This window comes from Dromiciops gliroides, chromosome 4, assembly GCF_019393635.1.
Source record: "Dromiciops gliroides isolate mDroGli1 chromosome 4, mDroGli1.pri, whole genome shotgun sequence".
Lineage (NCBI taxonomy): Eukaryota > Metazoa > Chordata > Mammalia > Microbiotheria > Microbiotheriidae > Dromiciops > Dromiciops gliroides.
Genome location: NC_057864.1, coordinates 107964081 through 107982148, shown reverse-complemented (window position 1 = coordinate 107982148; position 18068 = coordinate 107964081). Strand labels below are relative to the sequence as shown.

The 18068-nt window shown below is 40.5% G+C and overlaps 1 protein-coding gene across 1 annotated transcript; it reads left to right on the top strand.

The window, feature by feature from the left end:
- The first annotated feature begins 13514 nt into the window (after positions 1-13514).
- Positions 13515-16189, top strand: LOC122754668 (RING finger protein 214-like). The gene is made up of 2 exons (XM_044003157.1): positions 13515-13577; positions 15275-16189. Exons 1-2 carry the CDS (start codon positions 13515-13517, stop codon positions 16187-16189), a joined length of 978 nt encoding a protein of 325 aa, XP_043859092.1.
- The last annotated feature ends 1879 nt before the right edge of the window (positions 16190-18068 follow it).

Here is an 18068-nt window from a genome sequence, read left to right as displayed (position 1 = left end):
GGAGGGGGGAATAAAATAGAGGGCAGATAAAAGAAGGGAGTGGTCAGAAGAAAAACAGACTTTTGAGGAAGAACAGGATAAAAAGAAAAAAGTATAAACAAAAGAAAATAAGATGGAGGAAAATACATAATTAATAATCATAACCATGAATGTGAATGGAATGATCTCACCTATAAAATGGAAGTGTATAGCAGAATGTATTAGAAACCAGAATCCAGGGGTGGCTAGGTGGCACAGTGGATAAAGCACCGGCCCTGGATTCAGGAGTACCTGAGTTCAAATTCGGCCTCAGACACTTGACACATACTAGCTGTGTGACCCTGGGCAAGTCACTTAACCCCCATTGCCCCACCAAAAAAAAAAAAAAACACAAGAAACCAGAATCCAACAATATGTTGTTTACCAGAGACATACTTGAAACAGACACACACATGGAATTAAAAAAAGCAGATGGAGCAAAATATATTATGGTTCAGCTGAAGTAAAAAAAAAAAAAAAGGCAGGCAGAGCAATTATTATTTCAGACAAAGCAAAAGCAAAAATAGACCTAATTAAAAGAGATAATCAGGGAAACTACATTTTGACAAAAGCTACCAATGAAATAATATCAAAAATTTGTGCACAAATTTCTATGATAAAGTCCTTTTTTCTCAAATATATAGGCAGGTAAGTCAAATTTTAAAAATAAGAGCTATTCCTCAATTGATAAATGGTCAAAGGATATGAACAGGGAATTTTCAGAAGAAGACATTAAAGCTATCTATATTCCTATTAAAATGCTCTAAATCACTATTGATTAGAGTAAGACAAATTAAAACAACTCTGAAGTACCACTTTCCACCTGTCAAAAATAACAAATGCTTGAAGGGATGAGAGAAAATAAATGCAATAATAAACTGTTGGTGGGGTTTGTGAACTGGTCCAACCATTCTGGAGGACAACTCAGAACTCTGCCCAAAGAGCTATAAAATTCTGTATGCCCTTTGACCCAATAATACCACTACTAGGTCTCTATCCCAAAGAGATCAAAGAAAAATGAAAAGGACCTATATATACAAAAATATTTATAACAACTTTTTGTGAAGATAAAGAATTGAAAATTGAGGGGAATGCCTGAACAAGTTGTAGCACATGATTGTGATGGAGTACTATCATGCTGTAAGAAAGGATGAGGGGAATAGTTTCAGAAAAACATGGGAATAACTGGTATAAAGTGTAAAGTGAAGTGATCAGCTGTACAAGACTTATCTATTCTTTTTTTTAATTATTTTTTTAGTGAGGCAACTGGGGTTAAGTGACTTGCCCAGGGTCACACAGCTAATAAGTGTTAAGTGTCTGAGGCCAGATTTGAACTCAGGTACTCCTGAATCCAAGGCTGGTGCTCTATCCGCTGCACCACCAGCTGCCCCAAGACTTATCTATTCTAATAAATACAATGATCCAAGACAATTCCAAAAGACTCATGCTGAAAACTGTTGTCCACCTCCAGAGAAAGAACTGATGAGTTCAAACTCTGAGTTTATATTGAAGTATAGTTTTTGCACTTTGTTTTCCTTGCTTTTTTGGTAATGTGGCTAATATGGAAATTATTTTGCATGATTTTACATGTATAGCTGATATATTGTTTACCTTCTCAGTAAGTAGATGGTGGAGGGATGGAAGAAAGGAAGAGAATTTGGAACTAAAAAAAAATAAAAGGATATCAAAAATAAATAAGAAATATTAAATTTGTTTAAAAATATACTTTAAAAAAGGAAAAAGAAGTTAAATAAGATGTGTCCTGGTTTGGAAGGCTTACCAGCATCCCATTACTGGTAGACTCCACAGATCAGTATATAGTTGGAATTGTTAATGTTTTTTGGGTCCTGGACCCCTCTGGTGGTCTAAAGAGGACTAATGGACCCATTCTTAAAACAATGCTTTGAATGCACAAATTAAGGTACTTAAGATTTCAAAAAAATTAATTATATTGAAATATAGTTAGATATATATGTATGTATATGTGTATACATATGTATATAGAGATCAAGATTTATATCTGTCATTGGCAGTTTATGGAGGCAATTGTGAAAGACAGACGGATGGATAGATAGGTAGTTGTGTATATCTATGTATACATACATATATTGTTGTTGTTGTTTAATCATGTCTGACTCTTCATGACCCTGTGGATCTGACCATCCATGGGGTTTTCTTGCCAAAGATACTGGAGTGATTTGCCATTTCTTTCTCCAGTGGATTAAGGCAAACAAAGATTAAGTGACTTGCCCAGGCTCATGCAGCTAATAAGTGTTTGAGGCCAAATTTTAACACTCAGGTCTTCCTGACTCCCAGCACCCTATCCACTGACTCATCTAGCTGCTTCATATATATATATATATATATATATATATATATATATATATATATATATATATATATATATATATATATATATATATATATACACACACACACACACACACACACACAGAAATAGACATTCATAAACTCCAGGTAAAAGGCAAGAACACTGGGTGTGGATTCAGAAGACTTGAATTCACATTCTGACTCCAATAGTTGCTTGGTATTTGATCTTGATTAAATTGTTTCACCTCTCTGAGACTCAGTTTCCTTTTCTAAAAAGTGGAAGTAATAATGTTTACACCTTCTGCCTCAAGGGACTATCATGACAGTCCAATGCCTAATCTATGTACAACAGTATTTAAAAACAGAATCTATTATTATTTTCTGCTGCCATTGGTTCATAAAGCCATAAAATGATAGAACCTAAAGACCTTAGAGACAATCTAGTACAACATCTTTGTTTTATAAAGAAAACTGAGGCCCAAAATGGATGCATAGCTGGACCAAAGCCAGACATCTTGTTATATTACCTGGGGTGTAAGGACAGGGCCCTGAGGGAATTTCTTCTAACCTTGCTCATGAGCACAGATTAGATCATTGTCACCTTGAGAGCCTGGCCCAGAGGAAATAAGACACAAGACAGTTAATTTTCCAAGAAAGGGAAGGTATCATGACAGTAACTAGTTTTGAGTGGTCAGGAAGAGGGCAGAGATGAAATGGGAAAGTACAGAAAGATATTGCATGAGGAAAATACTGTATTGGTCAGCTCAGTAGGGATCGGGGACAATGAGAGATCACTGGGCCAGGGAAAACAGAGCCTAAGACTTGGGGAACTTGGGGCAAGAACCTAAGGAAGGCTCTAAAAGAAGGAAGAGAGTTAAAAGCAAACAGTATCCAAGGACCCACAATCTTCTCCTCTTTAGACCTATGCAGCTAGGTATTTCAATCAACTGAGTATTGATCTTGGAGGCTGAAAGGCTTGAATTCAAGTCCAGCTTCAGATAGATCCTTGCCAGCTGTGGGACTCTGGGAAAGTCACTTAACATCTGTCTGCCTCAGTTTCCTTATCTGTAAAATGGATGTAAAATTGCACTGACCTCCCAGACTGTTGTGAGGATAAAATGAGCCAATATTTGTAAAGTGCTTTGTGAACCTTAAAGAATTATATACATTCTTGCCATGATGATGATGATGATGAAGAAGAAGAAGAAGAATACCATACTGTTGGGACCCTGGTCTTTTCTTTCCACTTCTACCTTTATCTATCCTTTGTAATGCTGCTTAAGCACCCACCCAGTTAACTAATGGGTGTTCAAATGGTCTTACTGCAGTATGATAAAGCATTGTACACTGCAAAAAGGCAGATGCATCACAAGTATAATGCTTACAGATTTAAGTAAGTTCCAAGAAACTTAATTTATGCATCAAGCTCCAAAATGGTCTCTAATTTCCCTTCCTAGTTCCTCTGTGCTATTATTACCCCAAGTCTTAGCACCTTGGGGCAGTGAAGAAGCAAAGCATTTCTTTCTGGGCTTTATCCTTGTTTCAAGTCAAAAATCTTTCCACATGTGTCTATAAAAGTTGAATAATTCTATCCTCATAGATTCCCCCCACACAAATTTCCTGAACTAGTCAAAAATAGCCTTTTGCATCACATCAATAATTACTTGTTGAATTTAAATTTTTAAAAATTCAAACCACCCTTTCTCTTTCCTGACTACTAGTTAGCTTCCCTGAGCTACAATTCCTCTATCCATGGCCTTTTCTTATGCCACCCACTAGAAGCTCTTCAACAACCTGCATCAAATTATCCTGCTGTCTCATTTGGTTCTTCCTAAAAGCTCTCTTCTTTTTATGTTCATATTCCAGCATGTAAATCCCCACCTCTGTTCCATCACATACTCCCCAACAGCCCAGATGAGTAGTTCAGAAGTCACACCTTTTCTGATCTTGTCATTTTCCCAGTACAAATAGAAGCATTTTCCCACATTTATAACTTTCTCTACAATAGAAAGAAAGTAGCTATAAATTTAAGAGCTGGGAGGGGGGAAAAGAAGAGGTCGCCTCAGGATTGTTTCTCAGCTGATAGGGATCTCAGAGTTCCACCATATGCCGATTCTCCACTAAGAAAGCCACCCTTGGCTCCCAAACTTGAGTCTAGAGAAGAGAAATCAGTTCAACATGTCAAAGTTTTCCTCCCAGCCCCTTAGAAGACAGATTGTATCTGCTCATTGAAAATGGGGAACATTCCTGAGTACGAGCACCCACTCATGTCCATAAGCTACTGAGCTCAGAGAAGATCAGGCTAAACAGAGAGGGGATTTAGGGGAAGGTAAAGTCATTGCAATGATAAGATCATATGAGTTAGAGCTAGAAAAAAGAGAAATGACTCTTCCAATGTCACAAAAAATAAGACTGATACCCACAGACAATTCTTCTAACTCCAGATCCAGAGCTCTTTCCATCACATTGGGGATTAGATGAATCCTAGTCCTTCACACATGCATTATTAACTTTCACATTTGACCTTACCCTTTCTGTCAATGGCACCACTGTTTGGCCATACTCTCATGGTCATAATCTAGGTGTTATTTTTTTTCTTTTCTTCCTCTCATTCAATCACTTACCAAATGATGACTATTCCATCTCTGACAAATATCTTTATTTTCCCTCCTCTCTATTTCCACTGCCACCACCCTAGCACATAAGCCCTTGTTACTCTCAGTTCTAACAATCCTTAGTAACCTCCTACTGTATCTTCCTGCCTCAACCCTCTCCCCTCTTCAATCCATTCTTTATGACACTGCAAAATAACCTTTTAGAATAAGCATGTGTCTACCCAAGTATTTTTGATGGTTCCTATGATTGAATTGAGCAAATTTCAAATGCCTTTGGGTGGCATTCAGGATTCTTCATAACCTAGCATCACCCAGTCAGTCCTATCTCATATTACTCCTCTCCAGATATTCTATGTTCCATTCAAACTGAACACTCTTTGTACCCTAAAATGCAAAGTAAGATCTACTGTTTTCCATGCCTAGAAAATGCTCCATCCCTCTTTTCATCTACTGAATTCCTACTCATCCCTCAGAATCCTACTCAAATGCCACCTCCTTCATAATCCCACCAGTTAATCTTCCTTCTCAAAACTCACTTTGTCTCAAAATTCTCTAATATATTTATCAGGTAATGTTGTGTATTCTATGTTGGTCTTATCTTCCTACTTGACTGTAAGCTGCTTGAGGCAAGGACCTTATCTTAATTAAGTTTTGTTAATACTGACAACACCTAGCAAAGAACAATGTTCTGTACGCAATAAGTGATTAAGGAATGTTTGTTGCTTCATACCTGTATTATTGTAATGATCTATCTGTTCTCTTGATTTCTAGTCTCTCCCTCTTCAACCCATCCTGAAAACAAATGCCAAGCTTACTTTCCTAACATGCTGTATTCACCATCTTATCACTTCCCTCTCTCCCAATCCTCCCTAGTTTTAAAAAAACCTTTCAATCATTCCCCCTCCCTAGCCTAGCATTCAATCAATTAACAAGAATTTATTATGTGCTTTCTATGTACCAGATACCCTGTACCCTTCCTATATCTCAAACAAGATTATAAAGCCCTTAGGGCAAGGACTGTGTTCATTTTAGCCTAGTACATAATAGGTGGTGGTTGTGATGAGAACAATGAACATCAAGTCAAGTGAACAAAGAATTATTAAACACTTATGTGTGCCAGGAACTGTGCTGAGCACCAGTAATACAAATTCAAGCAGAAAAATCATCCCTAGCTCAAGGAGCTTATGCTTTAACAGAGGAAGGCAATATATAAAAGGAAGGTGAAGGAGAGGAGGAGAGAGAGAGAGAGAGGTACCCAGTGTAAGGCCTTTGCAGAGTGTGGGGGAATCGGGAAACTGTCTTGGGGAGAAATGAAAGCATGGCTGACCAGGGTGTCCTCCTTCTTTCTGCTTCAACTCGAGAATGCTGTTCAATGTAATAACCAACCCTGATTCCAGAGGGCTGATGATAAAACATATTACCCACCTCCTGAGAGACAGGTGATAGACTCAGGGCACAAAATGAGACATGTTCAACATAGGAATTTGTTTTGCTTTTCCTGTGCATATTTGTTACAAAGGTTTTGTTTTGCTTTCTTTCAATTTAGAAGTGGGTGGGAGGGACAGCTAGGTGGTGCAGTGGATAGAGCACCGGCCCTGGATTCAGGAGGACTTGAGTTCAAATCCAGCCTCAGACACTTAACACTTACTAGCTGTAAATAACAAAAACAAAAAAATGTGCATCTAAACCCTAAACATGACCACTGTGCAGAGGAAGGTGATACAAGACTGTGTGTGGGGTTATCATGCAAACCAGCCTCTGAAACTGCAAACAATGCACCTAGCAGTTACTAAGCAAAGTGCCACCTGAGTCAGAAAAAGATGAGGACTTTTTCTTCCTCCACCACATTTTGGGAAAGGGAGTGGTGAGAGAGCTAAAGAGATGGGGATATAACATATACTTCAAGGCACATATTCACTTAGCTGCCTGTTCAGTCTTGGGCCTTTGACTGCAATATCACACATGAGACAAAGTACCCAAAATCTTGACAAAGAATATCAAAGTGTGTGTTTACTATTCTAGCCCCTGTCTTCCCCATATCCCCCCTTTAGGGCTATCTTGCAGTAGCAGCAGGACAATAAATAATTTGGGTTTAGTTTGTGTTAAGTCACTTAATCCCAATTGCCTCAGCAAAAAAGAAGAAGAAGAAGAAGAAGAAGAAGAAGAAAGAAAGAAAGAAAGAAAGAAAGAAAGAAAGAAAGAAAGAAAGAAAGAAAGAAAGAAAGAAAGAAAGAAAGAAAGAAAGAAAAAGAAGTGGGTGGGAGAGGGGGAAAAAGTTTTTTTCTAATTGAAAAAAATTAAGTTCAATTTAAAAAAATAATCCCTCAGCCTTCAGAAGGCAGAGTTAGGGTCAGAGTTAAAGGAAAACAGATTTCAGCTCAATGTGAATAATACTTCCTCTCCACAAGAGGTATAGTGAAGTGCAAAGGGATGCCTCAGGGACTGGTAAGTGCCCTAGCTCCAGCAATTTTCAAATAGAGAATAGACAACCCCTTGCTGAGGACACTATAGACAGGGTGTCTAATTTGTACAGAAATTAAATGAGATAATCACGTAGGTCTAAATTGATGATTCTATGACAATGGTTTTGATTTTAGATTCAACGAATGTTTACTAAGCCTCTGCTGGGGGGTAAAAAAAAACCTGTGCTTTGTATGGAGAGGGTATACAAGGTTTAGATATGGCATAGTGCCTTCATAGAATGAAAGAGTTTTTTAAAAATCATTTATTAACGCTTACTACAATTCTAAATGCTATAAATACAAGACAAAAATAGAGAAAAGACCTCTGTACTCAATGGAACTTCTGTTCTAATAGGGGAATAGAATATTTATGGGAGAGTAGTAGCCAGGGAAGGGGATTCTGCTCTCAGGTTGATGAGTTGATCCATATGGCAATTGAATGATGTGCACTTTTTAAAAACAATGGTAATATTGATTTGATTGTTATGCCCAGGGCAAGAGGTGAAAAGGGAAGGGATGGAGTATATCTGACAGATAACAAGATGGTCTGGGTTAACAGTTGGATGTGAATGTGAAACAAAGTCTGGAGTCTGGGGCCAGTTAGATATACCAAGCTAAGTGAACTAATTTACCCTCACTCATCCATTGATCAAGACAGCTAAACCACAAGATAAGATTCACAGAAATGGGTAGATTAATTTTCTCAGAACCAGGGGACATAGATTCTGGAGGTCTAGTGTAGAGAATCAGTGCTCTGGAGGTAATGGCACAGGTGAGGAGAAGTGTGACAATGACAATAGGCATTTGGCTAGATGGTATGGGTGGATGGCAGGATGGGATGGGATGGGATAGTGAAGCATGGATGGAGTTTGGATGGAGTAAATGATGCTGGTGATGGTACATACCACGCATTTGGAATACAAGTTCAAATGTTGTGAGAGATTACATCTATTAATTGGATGGATGAGACTAAAAGGAAAGGAGAGCTGCCCCTTTCTACTGCAGAGAAGGCAGCATGGTACAATGGAAAGAGAGGTGAACTTGGAGCCAGTGAAATTAGGTTCAAATCCTGGATGGGTCAATTCCCACCTCTATAACCTTGAGCAAGTCATGTAACTTCCCTAGTCCTCAATTCCTTATCTGTAAAATGAGGAGATTATATTAGATAACCCCTGATGCCCTGTCTATCTCTAAACCTATGACTTTATGGTCTTCCCACAAGGTCTTGGGTATGTTACAGCATACCTAAATATAATGAAGTCAACCACCAAACATTTGTTAGAAGGGACCATCAGGGAGTCACAATCACATTTTCAAGAGGATGAAAAGAAGGTGACTTAGCAAGAAGAGACTAAGCTAAAAGAGATCAAGGAAACCTGTATATGCAGCTTGGTAGGGAAATATAGAAAAGACTCACAGAAGCCATTGGGTATATGTGTGCAGATATATGTATATGTATACACACGTGTTCAATGAGAATGGACTTTGCTATGGTTAAGAAAGTTAATATTATGTATATATACACATATTATACATATAAAAGTAACATATATAAAGTTAATATAATATATATAATACATATGTTTACATGTATCATATTATCTTTCTTAACCACAGCAAAGTCCAATAATTCCATTCTTAGTTCTTCCTTTCCATCAGAAAACTCCATTTTCAATTCCATCTCCAATTTCCAGGAATAATCAGTTACCATCTCTTTGATGCAACTGAGGCAGCCACCAGCCTTCCTCTGACCTGTCAATTACAGACCTTCTCCCCATTGCTGCCTAAATTGACAGCAGGCATTCTAATCTGGCAGCCCCAGCTGAGCCATTGACAGAACGGAGCTGGCTTTTGGCATCTCCTGGGGCCCATTCATTTATTTAGCTGCTTTCATAGAAAGTCTCGTCTCAGCACCTCCGAGTCTGCTGTCATCTGGCCCTGCATTTTTTGAGCACTTCAAACACATGACCACAACCCCAGCTTCCCAACTGCACAGCGTGCACATGGAAAGGACAGGTTCTCAATCAAGTCCTTAGGCAGCATGATATTGCATTGACTCTGGAGTTGGGGAAGTGGGTTGAATGAAATCCCACTTGTCCCTATTCTTTATAATCTTGGTGACCTTGGGCAAATTACTAGACTTTCCTGGGCCTCATCTTCCAATCAATGAAATGATGGTGATAGATCAGAGGACCACCAAGGTTGCTTTCAGCTTTATATCCTAAGGTGATTCTAAGATTCTATGAATGTGGGGAGTCTGGTACCATCATGAAAGAACCCCTAACCACAGCTCTAACTAGGGTGAGATAACTAAGGCTTTTCCCAGGGTGCCAGAATTTAGAGGGGACAATAACAGCACTTTCAGGGTAATAAGAACAATGAAGCTTATCGACTAATTAGCAAGAATAATGAGTTATAATAGGAAGCTACCATGCCCAAGGCCACATTCCTGTTAAGCTCCTTCCCAGCCCCCACCTAACCCTCTCCCCTCACCCTAATATTGGTCTCCTTGGCAAGCAGCATCATAGCATGCTTTGGTCTCCATCCCCACTCCCTATCAACTGAATTGATGACGTGTTCTGTGCAGCTGGCCCTGGGTACAAAAATCCCTAAGCAGCTCTTCTCCTGACCTACCTCTCTCCCTCCCTCATAACCATTTTTCTGATTTCTTGGTCTATCTCTTTTGCTGCTCATTCCAGGTCTAATGTAATAAAGCAAGAGTTAACAAGTGTTCAAGCCCTTGGATCTATTTAGAGGGAAGGCCAATTTGCTTTGATTAAATGCAAGGTAGCATTCAATTAGGGGAAGATAAACACAACACATCAACCCTCGATGATAATTTTAAAATCCTGAGTTAGTGCATACATAGGCTCCAATAATAAAAATTTACTAATTTAATGATGATGGAGTTTTCAAGATCTTGCCATTCTCACAGAGTGTGTATGAAGGACACCCCTAATGTTAATTAGAGTTCGCTTCATTAACAACTTAACCGAAAGGCCACACTTTTTTAAATTATTTGGGATCCTATGAGGAATGAAAGTTGATGGAAGGAAATTACCACGAGTATCTTTTACATCAGTTAATGAAGGGTGTGATGTATAAATCATTAACAAGGGCCATATGGTGACAGTCAGCAAGAGAAAGGAGAACGTGCTGCTTGCGGAAGGGGGCTGGACGGATGGTAGAAGGTAATGTGTGCATGCACACGCCTCTTCATACATGTGCCCTGTGTGGTAGGACAGACATGCTTCACCATGAAAACTACAGGATGGCTTTATTTTCCCAGATAGCTGTGACTTACACCTCTGGGCTCATCCTGTTGGGGCAGAATCCATCCCCAACAGAGTACCAGAACTTTGACAGGTTGGAAATGCTTAAGGATTCATTATTCATTAGTCTGTGCTCTTGTTGGAGGGATACCTTTCTGTCTATGATATACTCACCCACAACAGTCCTAGGAGGCACAGATCTGTCTTTGGAGAATATATGTCCTGTCCATGATGACCTTAGTAGCCCTGAGCGTGCAGCAGTTGCTGTTCTACCATTGGAATGTCAAGGTGCTCTGTTATCCATATAGCACCCAACAGGGATGGTATAGTAACATTCCTTAGCAATAAAGAACTCTCTACATAGCCATATCACAAGTCTCAGGAATTGATCTAGGTGAACTCAGAGCTCTATATCTATAGTCTTTTGGTCCTGGTTGGCTAAAGAGAAAGGGAAAGAAAAGGTGACACAGCAAATCTTGAGTACTTATTTGCTCTTCCCTCCACTGAGTCATCCTCTGTTGTGAGGCTGACACAGAATTCTCAAAGGCCATGCCAGCACCTTGTATACACTGGCAGGTCCTACTGACCTAGAAAGCTTTTGAGTGCAAATCTGACAATAGTTTGTGTGTCTGTCATCCAGGACACTGCTTAGCTAAATTTAGACAGGCTCACCATCAGAATTGGCTACCGGGTGTTGAATTTTTTTCTAGCAACAGCAAATTAGGACTGCATGCTAAGGGATGGAGGAGGCTACAATCTCTGCTGGCAAAGTAAGCACCCATATCAACTGGGCAGGCAGATCTTTAAAATAACGCAGCACTCCTCTGCAACCTGTTAAATAGACTGCAAAGAAAGAGCAGGCAAGACCATCTCAAGCACCATCCTGGGAGTGCCATGAATGAACAATGGAGTCTTCGTGATTGGCATCTGTTTGGGGGCATCTTCTATAGGTACCTCAGGCTACTCTATTGGGAACAGATTAAAACCTGCCCAGTCATGTGGAATATGGTCTGACCCATTTGTTCCAAGCAATAGCATCCTTGGGGAACTGCAGCAGGCCTGAGATTCCAATGAGACAGCTCTATCCAACAGCCTGTTGCAAGTATAGCTCATCCTTCATTGTCTGGCCTAACCGCATAGCAGCAGCCACTGCAGCAGCAGCTAGACAGGTTATAAGATTCTGGGGGAAAGGGATGGTGAATTCTCCCCAACCCTTCCTCTCCACCTTATCCGCTCCCCAGAGCATCACAGATCCTGCAATAAGTAAAGCAATGAAAAGGAGTTCCTAGAATCACACTGGCTGATGGCGTGTGGTTCTTTATTAAGATTAAGTTGGCTCATCATTGCATGGCAGAGATGTCAGGAGTCAGCTGACAGTATGGGACAGAGGCTGGCCCAATCCTGACTCTAATTAGGAGGCAGTGTTCTGGCAGATAATACAGAAAAGATTTCCAGGCAAGGAAAAGAGGGAGAAAGCAACTGTTCTTAAGAGATTCCATTACTTTAAAGCACAGGCCACTTTTATAACTCAATACTATGGGATAAAACCTGTTTGTTCACTGTTATGCTATGCTCAGGTGAGCTGGTCATGAGATGGATAAATTATTAATAATAATAATAATAATAACAACTTACATTCAGAGTGTTTTACAGTTTATAATTCACTTACCCAACAGTATCATATTTGAGCCTCCCGATAACCCAGTAATTATTGGTACAAGTGATTGAGAACTCTTTGTATACCCGTTCTACAGACAGGGAAACTGAGGTCCTAATAGGTGAAGTGAATTCCCCAAGGACATAAAATAGGCAATAGTAGAGCCAGAAATCAAATTGAGAATTCTCTTACTCCAAATCCAAAGATCACAACAGCACAGCCCAGGTTTTAGGATTCCTGGGGTCTATGTAGGCACATTAACTTGAAGGCAGAATGTATCTTTCTGAGAGCTCAGTTAGACATGGTGATGAGAAATCCTAGGGCAAAAGCTACTTAAGAATATTAAGAACTATCATGTTGCTTGCTTTCTCAATGGGGGAGAGCCTGGAGATAGATCATTTGGAACTCAAAATAAAAAAAGTGAATTAAAAAAAATTTAAGAGCATTTTAAATCACCTGTTTTGTAGCAGGTACTGCGCTAGGTATAGTTTGTTTTTTGTTAAGCCTCTGCTTGTAAGGACTTCCCACTCCAGCAAAGGGGAGGGCGAGGTGGAAATATAAGAGATTGCCCATCTAAATCCTTCTTTTTTTCTTAGTCAAGTCTTTCCTCCCTACTAAGTACAACCTTCTAAGTAAGTGCCTTGGTCAGAGGTGTAGAAGGCTAGGGAGGTCTCAGTGAGCAGAGTAGACGGTATGGAGATGTGTGTGTGTGTTGCCCCACAAATAGAGTATAACCTGGGAGAAACCAGACACAACCCAGTCTTCCCCCCTCCTCCCCAGCACCAGTCCTTCCCACAGAGAAAAAAATTCAATCCCCTTAACTGGGAAAATCAATAGGCTTTTCCCCCCACCACCGTCTAAACAGTTATTTGACTGTGCTCTGCAGTGGGAGGAACTGTTGAACAAAAGGTCAGAGCTGATTTGAAGTTGCTCTTTATATCAGCAATTGCCTTTAAAGACTGATTCTCCCAAGTCTGCAAGTACCCAGAGATATATCTATTTTTAAAAAAATCATATAAATGTACAAATGACTTTATAGCTTTGATTAAGCAAGTTCTGAGGAAATAGCCATATGAACTGTTAAGGAAGACTAAAGATATGGTGATAAGGAAGCTTCTTTGAAACTCTGCTTTAAAAAAAAAAAAAGATGTCATGAGACATGAATGTGACCAAAGGCCCTGATAAAAGCCGTGTCATTCTTTTTGCCATCAAGGCTGCAGAGGTATGAAAGAGTCCACAGGGCTACAGCTCTTTGCAGCCTTTAAAGTAGAGCTGATTAACATGCATTCAAGTCTTCCTGAGAATGGGCCTGGCCAAAGGTTATCCATGAGACATTATTTTAATGAGCCCTGGAAAGCCAGCACTGAGAGGAATTTGGGGCAGGCTGGGGCATTTCATGTTTCTGGAAGGGAAATAGTAAGAGAAATTCATTAATCCAAAAGTTGCTTTTCCCACACAGCATCAATTCCCCCGTGGTGGGGGAAACTGCTCGGACTCCTTCCTGTTTGAGACAAAAATCTTACCCCACCTCCCATAGAAATAGAGAAGCGGCATGAGGTTGTCATGGAGAAATCTAATCTGAGCTACACCACTAATTAATTGGGTGACCTCTTTGGGCCTCAGTTTCCTCATCTCACCGCCACTTTCCAGTTCTGGAACCATAATTAAATTAATACTAACACTGTTACCAGAAAGGACGCGTCTAACAACTCCCCTAAGGCTCCAGTTACCTTCCCTGTGACTTCTCAGACCAAAACAACCCTCCCTGCCTACCACTTCTTTAATATGTGCTGTTTCCCCTGCCCCCCCTCTCCATAGGAGCAGCTGGGTGGCAAGGTAGATAGAGTACTAGGCTTGGAATCAGGAAGACATTTTCCTGAGATCAAATCTGGCCTCAGAAATGTACTAGCTGTGTGATCCTGGGTAAGTCACTTCACCCTGTTTCCTCTTCTGTACAATGAGCTGGAGAAGGAAATGGCAAATCACTCTAATGTCTCTACCAAGAAAACCCCAAATGGGGTCATGAAGAGTCAGACAGGACTGAAGTGACATAGCAGCAACAGAAGCTTGCCCCATTCCAATGTAAGCTTTTTTTTTTCAAGGCAATGAGGGTTAAGTGACTTGCCCAGGGTCACACAGCCAGTAAGTGTCAAGTGTCTGAGGGCAGATTTGAACTCAGGTCCTCCTGAATTCAGGGACGGTGCTTTATCCACTGCGACACCTAGCTGCCCCTCAATGTAAGCTTTTGAAAAGTAGGCACTGTGGTCCTTTGTATTAGTATTTTTAGCACTTAGTACAGTGCTTGGCACATAGGAAGCACTTAATACATGTCTTTTCATTTACTTTCCTGTAAAATGAGGATTTGAATAAATGACCTCCCGTATCCCCTCCTTAGAATTAAATTATTTCCAAGATTCCTTCCATGTTGGAGAATCTGTACTGACAAACCAAAACTTTCCAGTCTAGAGAAGAATTTTCACAGAGGCGAACCTACATGACAGCAAAAGTATTGCAACGCAATGGCCAGAAGATATTGGGGATCCCCTTGGCCACTCTAACTAATATTCATGCTAACCTGACTGACTCTCTCAGGACTCTAAACAGTTTATGGAAACCTGACCCTATTAGAAGTTTTGGCAACAAAGCAGGATGCCCTCAAGAGTCGCAAGAGGTCTAAAAGATGAAGAAAAGTGTAGCTAAAAAGGAAGCATCGTATATTGTCAAGAGAATTAAACATGGGGAAGTGGGAAGTGTGCGGCCGGGCTCCCAACCCCGACCCTGACCCCCTTCTTGCGACCCCCTCGGACTTCCCCCCCAGCCACCACTCCACCCGCTCAGCCTGGGATTTGTTTCTGAATTCAGAGAGCTTGATGCTTTCCGAACTAAGCAGTGATTCGGCCTCTGCTCTTGCTTCTCAAGAAATCGCTTCTGCCTCCTGTGGTTCTAACACAGAGGAAGGTCTCCCTGACTGCTGATTTGGAAGTGAATACAGATCAGGATATTGAAAAGAATTTGGATAAAATGATGACAAAAAGGACACTGCTGAAGGAGAAGTACCAGGAAGTATTGGACAAGCAGAGGCAGGTGGAGAATCAACTTCAGGTGCAGCTAAAGCAATTACAGCTGAGGAGAGAAGAAGAGATGAAGAGTCATCAGGCAATATTCAAGGCCATCCAGGATGTGACCATCAAACAACAGGAAACCAAGAAGAAGATAGAGAAGCAAAAGAAGGAGTTTCTTCAGAAGGAGCAGGACCTGAAAGCTGAAATTGAGAAGCTCCATGAGAAGAACAGAAAGGAGCTATGGGAGATGGAGCTGGACAAGCTCAAGGATCAGGATGGTGAGATCAACCAAAACATGATGGAGGAAATCCAAGGAGCCTGGAAAGCTGAGATCTTATCACTAGAAAGGCCGAAAAAGCTGCTGGTATCAACGCTGGAGGAAGCAGAGAAAGAGCCAGAGCAGCACCTGACCTATGTCAAGTCAACACCTCTAGCATTGGAAACAATCCGTTCCATGCAGGAGTGGGAGACAAGATTGAAGAGAGTTCGGATAATGAAGGAGAGCATCTGGAACCAGTTTAATAACCATATCCAACTGGTAAGGAATGGGGCAAAGTTGAGTAGTCTTCCACAGATCCCTACCCCTACTCTGCCCCCACCCCCTTCAGAGACAGACTTCATGCTTCAGCTGTTTTCACCTAATCCTTCTCCAGCTCCTCGAATGCCTTTCTCCATTGGGCAGGTTACCATGCCCATAGCCATGCCAAGCGTAGACCCTCGTGCACTGTCGTTCCCAATGCTGAACCCTGCTATCTGGCCCTCAGTAGAATAAGAGCATTGGACCAGATGATCTCTAAGTTACCCTCCAGATGCAGGTTAGATTATAAGCCTCTGAGTTAGAATGAAACACAAAACCTCTGAATCTAAACCATAGTTTCCAGAAATATCAAGTGAGTTAATATGTAAACCTGAAAGTACTATATAAGTGCTAGCTATTATCCTTATTATCCTTTATAAAACTATATAGTCTATCAGAAGGCACCAGAAAAGGCAATCCCACTAGTTAGAAAGGAAAAAACCCCACCCACAGGGAGATTAAATCTTAGCATTTATGTTTACTTTAAGAATGGAATATCATCAAGTCAGGAACAGCCCTGCCTCTTCATCTTAGTTCATCCCTAAGGCTGGCTGGACATTAGGAAAAGGAGCCAGAACGTGAAAATCATAGCTCGCTTGAGCATTGCATTGACACAGTTACAATGGCTTGCCCTTCATTTGGATAGCCCCAAGCCAAGGGATGTATCTTGATATGTCTAGATTCTTGCCAGCTGCCACATTGGCATCATGCAGTCTGGTTTCTCAGCCTTGGCTATATGACATTGTTAGTAAAAATCTCTATGGGTAACCATTTTGATACTGTTGATTCAATAAGACTCTACACATATATGTATATATACACATATATGCACATGTGTGTCTATACTTTTATAATATGTGTTGTGTCATATGTATGTGTACATACATATACACCCATATCTATCTTCCAGAGGTATTAGTTGTGGTAGGTTTCTGAAAATTTCAAATAGGATTGTTGGACTGTATGTTCAGTACTCAATTAATAAAAAGATAAAGCTGGATTTATACCCACATAAGGGGCAGAGTCATAGCTCATATTACAAAAGAGCCACCATAGATGACAATGGCATCTGCTTGTCTTGGGTAGAGTAAATCACCTGCACATTTCACCTCTTGCAGAAGCCCGGAAAAGGGGAGAGAGAGTCAGCAATTGGAAGGAGGCTTCCTCTGCATCTTGAATCAAGAAATGGTAATTCTCCTGGAAACTCGACAGGGACAGAAATATATGACTATATTGAGCATCTTCAAGGAGAAGAAATATAGGAATGTGTTAGTAAATACGATGAGCTGTATTTCAGTGGTTCAAAAAATATGTAACCAGTAATTCCATAAATATTTAATAATAAGTGGGATATATAAAGACAAAGGGGGATACAAATGCATTTGTTACATAGTATTAAATATGCATCATAAACATTTGTTGACTAAAATGATATTTCAATTTACATAATTCCCCTCAGACACAGTTTCATTTGTGATGACAAACAGTGGCACCACCCAGAAGAGCAGGATGAAAGATTGAAAGATGCTTCTTCCTGGATCCTGAGCCCTCGGTTGTACATTTTATAAATGCCAAATGCTCTGCTTACTTTCTACCTTCACAGCAGTGGTTGGGGACAAGGACTATCTCGTCATCCAGGTCACTGAGGTAGACATTCTTCCTCTTTCAAATGTTGGGGGTGGGGGGAAGGCTTCATGAGACTCTGCTAAGATGCTGCCATGTAGAAAAAGAACAAAGAAGGGAGAGGGAAAGCCCTTTCACCCCAGGCATTGGCTAGGTTAGCATGGGGAAAAGAGGAGGTATTCCAAGTCATAATGGTCACATTCGACTTTCTCCAGCACTTCATCAGGGAAAAAATGAACCGCCACAAACAAAGGAACATTAGGCCAGAACAGCACAGAAGCCTAATAAACCTCTTCATAAAAAGTTAAAATTGCTGCCTCATTTATCTGCAGCAATAGGCAGCCAGTGCTGGGAGTGTGCCTCTTCCTGCCTCTCCAAATCCAGGGGCAATTTACTGGCTTCTAAATAAAAAAATAAATAAAGTAAAAGGAAGGAGGCTCTGTATAGTCAA

Bases quoted from the DNA above. Each gene is read 5' to 3' on its own strand.
- LOC122754668 (XM_044003157.1), top strand. From the start codon at position 13,515: ATGAATGTGACCAAAGGCCCTGATAAAAGCCGTGTCATTCTTTTTGCC. The intron at 13,578-15,274 runs GTATGAAAGAGT...TTGCTTCTCAAG, and splicing joins TTGCCATCAAGGCTGCAGAG to AAATCGCTTCTGCCTCCTGT.